This window comes from Drosophila ananassae, chromosome 2R (genome assembly GCF_017639315.1).
Source record: "Drosophila ananassae strain 14024-0371.13 chromosome 2R, ASM1763931v2, whole genome shotgun sequence".
Lineage (NCBI taxonomy): Eukaryota > Metazoa > Arthropoda > Insecta > Diptera > Drosophilidae > Drosophila > Drosophila ananassae.
In genome coordinates, this window is record NC_057928.1 from 7,430,336 (window position 1) to 7,438,057 (window position 7,722).

The 7,722-nt window shown below is 44.8% G+C and overlaps 1 protein-coding gene across 1 annotated transcript; it reads left to right on the forward strand.

The window, feature by feature from the left end:
- The first annotated feature begins 1,455 nt into the window (after positions 1–1,455).
- On the forward strand, positions 1,456–3,174 carry LOC6506222 (palmitoyltransferase ZDHHC6). Its single transcript, XM_001958282.4, has one exon. It carries the CDS (start codon positions 1,538–1,540, stop codon positions 3,020–3,022), a length of 1,485 nt encoding a protein of 494 aa, XP_001958318.1. The 5' UTR covers positions 1,456–1,537; the 3' UTR covers positions 3,023–3,174.
- The last annotated feature ends 4,548 nt before the right edge of the window (positions 3,175–7,722 follow it).

Below are 7,722 nucleotides of genomic sequence, written 5' to 3' on the forward strand. Positions count from 1 at the left end.
GGTTTACACCTCTGCTTTGGGCCAATTGTCGCTTTTGTTGGTAAATGGCACAGCTTGTTAGCCTAGTTAGCTAGCTAACGGGACTTGCAATTCGCACAAATCCCCGTCCGGAGACTCATTGCGGGCCAAAGGGTCGACCATGTGTGCACTCAGCCGGATTGGGCCACTGGCCACGGCCACGGGCAGATTGGCAGGAAAAAACAGGCAAACGGACAGGCCGCCATTATGGCCCTGCAGGCGAGTAATTGGCCTAAACTGCCCCTCTCGCAACTATTTCATAAACAAAATCAAAGCACCAGCTGGAGGTCCAAAAACAAACTATTCAGGCCAACACAGAAATGCAAAATAAAAAGCCAGCCAGCGGAATTCCGCGATGGCTGAATGCGATTATTTTTGGCCATTTTGGTATTTGCTACATAGACAGAAATATTATGATATAATTTTGATAATGTTTTGATAATAAAATTATGATAATAAGAGTTTAAAGTGGATTATAATTAGGGAGAATTTGGGGGATCGTATAAGAATACGATCCAATGATGCCAAGGCTTCAATATTCTACCAATACATATTTTATGAATATTATTATGTCTAAAATATAATAGAAAAATAAAATAAATATTATTCCTCCCAGTGCATATTGAAAGTGCGTTCTATTGCCCTGCTTCGATTACGTTTTGTCTGCGTGCGGCAAAACATTTATCATCAATTAATGGCATTAGTAAATGTTTGCCAAAGAATTTTGGCGCTACCAAAATATTATTGTTATATATATAGTCCCATAAATAATACCAAAATGCCGTTCATTGTGCCCCCACACACACAGACGCACAGACACACCCGGATCGCAGGCATCTCGCATATTGAATGCACTGAATTTATGGCACATTTTAAATTCAATTGAATTCGCACGTTGCTTTGTTGTGGAACATGCCACCCGCACCCTTGTGGGTGTTATATACACTTTTTCGATTTATTTTTTAAGCCACAGAGCAACAGCAAATATTGCTATTAATTCTTAATAATAATAATAACACCAACAACTCGGAAAGGCTTACCATCCGCCCAACGATGCCGACGACCGTGCATCACTAAGGCTGCATTTTATTTATGGCCCGCATTTTGCACTTTTATTGTTTTTAAATTTATTTGCATTTTTTATGATTAAAATATTTTTCATTTGCGGCTTAAGAGCAGACACATACGTGCGTATGTAGAGGGCCAGGACCGCCTGGCCAGGTCTCAATGCCTGTTGCCAATACCTGGGTATAAGTTTTATAAATTATCGCGAAATGGCTGTTTTAAATAGTTGTGCTTTATTTAATTACACACATCGCCGCGGGTTTTCTGTGGCCAGGCTCTTTTAATTAATCCGGCATCAGGGGGGCCAGCCACTGGTTCGGGCGGGCCAAGTAGGCTGGCCAGTAATTACTCTAGATTTTCGGGCTCAAACGATTTCAAATGACAGTCATAATCAGACTCTCACACAAGTCGGATATTCAGTCACTTGGATTTATTGGAAAGAAATATATAAAGAATGAACGAGTTAAAGGACGATCTGCGGCGTTTCCTGCGCTGGGGACCGCTGGTCGTCTTCTCGTTGACCTTTTTTGTGACCTGGACTACCTTGACCATGAATTCGATGTGGTGGCCGCCCAGTACGTCCCTTGGATCACTGATCAATTATGTCCTGATCTGGATCAACACGCTGGGACTCATTTACAACTTTGTAAGATGTCTGATAGTGGGTCCGGGATATCTGCCCAGGAAGTGGCATCCAGAGAATCCAAAAGACGTGGAGTTTCTGCAGTTTTGCCAGAAATGCGATGGCTACAAGGCGCCTCGGTCCCATCACTGCCGCCGCTGCAACCGGTGCGTCCTCAAGATGGACCACCACTGCCCTTGGATCAGCAACTGTGTAGGATGGAACAACCAGGCCAGCTTCTTCTTCTTTTTGATGTTTTTTCTCACAGGAGCGATTCAATCGTCCTGGATCCTGGCGTATGCATTCATCCGAGGCGTCACCAAGAGCTGGTTGATCCAGAATGGGTACCCTGAACTGGCAACCGTGACGCTGAACCACCACACTGCCTTCTCGTCTATAATGTCCTTTGCCATAGCCGTGGGCGTGGGACTGGCTTGCATAAAGTTGTTGCACATGCAAGGAAGGGTTATTCTCTTGAATCGCACCGATATCGAAACATGGATTCTGAAGAAGGCAAGATATCGCCGCGATAAGGACATTCAGAACTGCATCGAACCCTTTGATTATCCTTACAACCTTGGTTGGAAAGCCAACTTAAAGGAGGTCTTTTTCCCCAGAAACGACGGCATCAACTTTCCAGTTCGTCCTGGCTGTCACCAGTACACACTCACCATTGAACAACTGGCCCAGAAGAAGGACAAACGGGCCAATACTCAATTATTCAAGTGCATTCGTGAAGCCACCGGACATTGGGTGCCGATACTCTCCCAGGGCTTGCTGGTTGCCATGCAGTTTCCTTGCAACGACGATCCTCGCATTGCTCTGCAGCCGGGAGATCGTATTAAAGTGACTCGCTTTCAGGCTTTATGGCTCTACGGGGAGCGGGAAATCACCGAAGAGGAGAAGAAATTAGGATCAAGACGTAAAGGTCCCATTCGAGGCTGGTTTCCTCGCTGTTGTGGCATCCAAATTCCTCATATGATTGAAGATTGGGATCAGACTCCAGTTAAGGAATTGCCCACTAGCACCATTAAAACTCCTGGTTCCGGCAATCGTAATGTAAAAATTTGCAAGAATCGGAAGAAAAAACAATCCAGTCAGATGAAAGACAAGCCCGAAATATCTCGTAAAGAACCCTCTCCGAAGAAAGAGGTTTTTAAAGATGCTTCCAAACTAGAAGACACCAATGATGTTGAGAAGGTGGGAAACGATATCGAGGCTGGTGGGGAACCTGCTCAGACGAACTTGTGGAATATGGACTCCCCCTATGGACCCCCCGATGCTGGAATACTCCGAAAGCGCCTGCCAACGCCGTAAGGGTATTCCATCGTGCGACTTAACACTTTTTTTTTTAAATATAAATTGTTTCGGTCAACCGCCGCATTAATCTTTTAATACTTAATGCTTAATGATTTTCAATAATGCACAAATAAATAAATACTTTTGCCGACCCAAGGCCAGCAAGCCAAGTGCGTGTGTGAATGTTAATCCCAGCCGATCCGATCCGTTGCAATTCAATTCGATCGACTTCAGAGGGAATCCTATGGCCGCTTGCCACTTTCTGCATGCCGCATAATTGAGTTGCCGGGCCGATTTCACGGCACATTGGCTTTAAAGCGACAGGAGCAGCTGCCAGGGGACTGTGTGCATCTGCTGGCAAGTAATTTGCGGAGCTCCATTGTTTTTTATACATCTACATATATATTCTTTTATTTTTAGTTAGGCATCCGTGGCAGGAAATGGATATACCCACCCTCTTGCTCGTCCCTGGATATACTCGCCCAACAAAGCCTGGGTGTTCCAGGACTAGTTCCACGACTAACATGAAAAACAAACGGCTTTCAGCTTTCAGCTTTTTGCTCTCGGATGGGGAATCAATTGAAATGCACGACGACCTGTAAAAGTTGAGCTGAGTCGCGGATTTGCCATTGTACTATAAACATGGACATGTAAATCAATACAGCTCCCGTGTACTCCTCCGCTGTACGGGATTTGTAGATGGGGAGTTTTGTAGAAAGGGGATACTGATGGCATGGAATATCTGAATGGCCCAGCTAGTGAATCATTAGCTTTGAAAGCCAGTTGATCAATGGGATTAGGCCTTCGCCCCGTGCCACTCGAATGGAGTGCAAATAATGTTTGCCGAGTGCAGAAGGCATTGAATAATCACTTGCTGCTCTCTCGGCTCAATCATGTTTGCGGTTAACATGATCAGAGCTGGCCAACACACGAAAACAAAGCCCATCATCGCTTGGGGAAATCACACATGTTTCGAGCAAAGTCCAAGGCTGCGGCTGCGTGTTTAGACCGAAATTAGATAAATGCAATTTGAATTGTTGTGTTGTGTAAGTTGCAGGAAATGTGCCTCTGGGAAATCAGATGTCGTTGTCACGAGTTAATAGGCGCTGGGAATTGGTGCGTGGTGTGAAGGTGGTGGTGGTCCTTCATGGCCCATGTACATATGACAGCCAGGATGATAATTCAATGCAAAAGAGCTCCAGAGTCAATAAATATTTGCACAAAGTGTTGGGGTCCAGGGGAGCGTGAAATGGTCGGGATTAGACAAGACCTGGCTGGGATGTCTGCATGGGATTTGCTCTTCGAGATGCCATCACATTCAGGCTGCCCTGAAAAATCCTCAAAACCCATCCTGCGTTCTGTGTTGGGGTCATTTGGGTGACGGCGTGGAAAATGCAAAACAAATAATCGCTTCTGGCCAGTGAAAAATCAATAGAAAAAAGAAAGGATTTTGTTTTTGTTGAATTCCGGACACCGGGCACCGGACTTTGGACTCCGGACTCTGGCTGTCTGGGGAATTGAGGTTACAAGAGGATCCCGGCAGTAGCAGCTGAAGAATATGCAGTAAAAATAGCCATAAATAAATCTGCGTAAAAATAAAGCATGTGCCAACAGCCATAAACATAAACAATGCAACTTTCTGTGCCGCTTTTCCCGCTCTTACTGCTGGTTTACTTGTTTTTTTGCAGTTTTTATTTCTATTTTTGTCTCTGGCCCTCTATGACAGTGCTTTTATAAAGCGGAAACAAAATAAATTTTACATAAACATTTGCCACATAACAAAGGCGAACTTTAATGACTTTTGTCGTTGCAAAATAATTGTGCGTGAATTTTTTCGCTGCCCCATCCTGGCAGCAATACAAATCGCTTGTATTCTCGTTTTTTTTTCATTTTTACATTTTCCCTGGGAACTGGAACTGGAACTGGGAATTGGGAGGAGAGCCAAAAAGGGAGTGACAGGACTCAGCTCGCTTTCAATGTCCTGCTGGCATTTAATTTCACGGACTGTCGTCCATTTTATGCTTTGGCAACACTTTTGACTTTTATTTTGATGCACCCCGCCTTTCTCTCCCTTTCGGCTCTGTGATTTTGTTTCTCCGGGAGATTTTGAAATAATCTACCCCAGCCACCCACTTCGTTCGCTCTGCGATTGGGAAACTGTAATACTGATACCCTCGTTTTAGAAAATCCGAGCAGCTTTAAGGACACCGCCTTGTCCGCCCGGGCGATTATGTGCACTTTGACGAGGACTCGGCACTTATCCGCCCAACAATGACAACGAAACAAGACAACGAGGACGAGAACAAGGCGACAAGCAGGTAGGGAGCACTCATATCACTTACAGTCTGGCAAGCAGAACAAAGGCAATTATGGCATCATTAGAGCCAGATGCAGCAATTGCATCGGCAGGAAGCACTTATCCCATATCGGTAGCAGCCCAAGAGCCGGAGTGGATAAAAGCACAGCAGCGCAGCACAAAGACAATGCCAATTGCACACACATGCAAATGGGGTGGACCTGAAGGATATACATTCTCTTCAAAAGAATCACTTACTTAAAACGCACTAATAATTAATTCCAGATATTGCAACAGAATCGAATATCCTGAACACACTGCGTATGAGTGATGTTGTAGGAACAGGCCCATAAATGTGTGCTATGTTTTATTTGCTAAGGATTCTTGTCCTGACTCGTTAGGACATGAGTTAGAATTTAATCAAAATCCACAATTAGCCTTTTTTGTTAATCAAGATATTTTATGTAGAAACTTCTTTCAACATTTCTTTCAACATCGGTCCACTCAAATGGTCATGAAACTTTCAAGTCTTCAACACATCGTGGGGCGAGGGCAACTGTTTAAGCCAACTGCTTAGATTTAGTGCCACCTTAGAGTTCGATGACGGCAATCGCAATCCAATCAGAAAGTTGTAAAAATGTAAAATGATCAAATGGTCCGGGGCGCTGAAGCGTTCCGGATTCTTGGCCGGAGTTCGCATTCCGTGGAATCTGGCATGTTGTAGCCGCCACATTTCAAACTTCAATTTACTCCACTCACTTTTCGGCTTGCTATAAATTCCCGAAATTGATATTGAATGCCTTCCACCCCACTCCACCAAGCCCTGCTTCGACCGACCACCACCCATCCATCCATTCGATTTCCATTCATGTTCCGCATCGCATCGCATCGCTCACTGGCCGGCTGGCTTTCAATCAATTCAAATGCCAAACGTCTAACAAATTGTACGATTTTCGCTTTCTTGCCACGGCTCGGACTATAGCTTTTTGTTATTAATTTTCGCCCAGAGGAGCGAATCGCAATTCCGCATGGATTAGCGCATCCTGTCCAAGGGCCTGCCTAGGGCCGATATTCTCCACAACGGCGGCCCGGTCCTGATCTGATGTTGTGGATCATTGAATGGGCAAGTTGAATTGCAAAAACCTGAAGTTGTAGAAATTGCATTTGGACAGACCGCTTTGAGTTCCTGCAAGTACCAGTAAGTCCTGGCAAGTCGCTCCGAGTGCTCCTTGTCCTTGCATTCGACTTGTTTATTTATGACGCAAAAGCAAAGCAATTTTTCATTATTTAAAATGAAGTGAATTGCAGTCGGTTGTTCCTGTTTTTCACATCTTGGCGCTGCCTCTACTTTCCATTCGTTCTTCATAAATAATTTATTAATTATAAAAGTTTCTGGCACTCTGGGCGCATGCAAATTTCGGACCCGGCTCCCAGACCATCCCGGTCCAGCCCGCAGTGGCAACAGTTGCAAGTGAAAGTTGGGCCAAATATAGCCAAAATATTACTTGCAATGTCATCCAGCGACTTGGCAGCAAAACTTTTTATTAGTTGGCACTGGCACCCATCGTCCATCTCCATCTGCGGACGAATCGGTTGGAGTGAATGGACTTGCCGGCTGATTGGTTGGCCGACTGCCGTATTTTTCATATTTTAATTGACAAAACTTTTGGCCAACTGAGCTGATGGGCTTTTGCTTTGTTTCCTGTTTCTGTAGCCTAATCAAACAGAGGTGCCCAAGAAACCCAGACCTCCCTGCCATTCAACTCGGACGTTTGCAATTTAAGTTTTCAGTTAATTGAGAGCCAAGTTTTTTCAGATACTACTGTTTCACACAGAAAAAAAAAAATGGAACCCACTCGGAGTTGAGAAAGTTCCATTCCTCTGCGAAGCGGCAAACGTTGAGACTGCAATTTAATGGCTTTTGCCAGGCGTATGCATTTGTGCGTCATGTTTGATGCATGTGAGTGTGCATGCAACCGTCGTCACTCAGGCTCAAGGCAAATCCTGTGGCAGACGCGCACTCAAATTGTCGCAGCAAATTTCCAGAACGCCTCCCTTTTCGGGGCATCCTCGAAGTGTATGTGGGTTTTGTGTCAAGGTTTATGTCTAAATATGCAAATAACTGTAGCAGCAGACGGAAAACAGGATACAGAAGAGCCGGGAGATGGTAGTCAGGAGGTGAGAAGTGGGAATGTCTCTGAATGTCTCATAAATTCGTGATTAATGTCACCCAGCCCTGCTTGTGCTGCAGTTTGCTTTGATTTTGTATGCCGAATCAGGTTTTAATGCAGCTGCCACTTAAGCACTGCATTCACTTGTCTGGATCATGCAGCATTAATGGCCCGACGACGGAGTCTGCTATTATTGGCTTAGACTTTCGGTTAGGCCCATTCCAGTCTCATATTGCGTCTCGTTAATGTGT

Bases quoted from the DNA above. Each gene is read 5' to 3' on its own strand.
- LOC6506222 (XM_001958282.4), top strand. From the start codon at position 1,538: ATGAACGAGTTAAAGGACGATCTGCGGCGTTTCCTGCGCTGGGGACCG.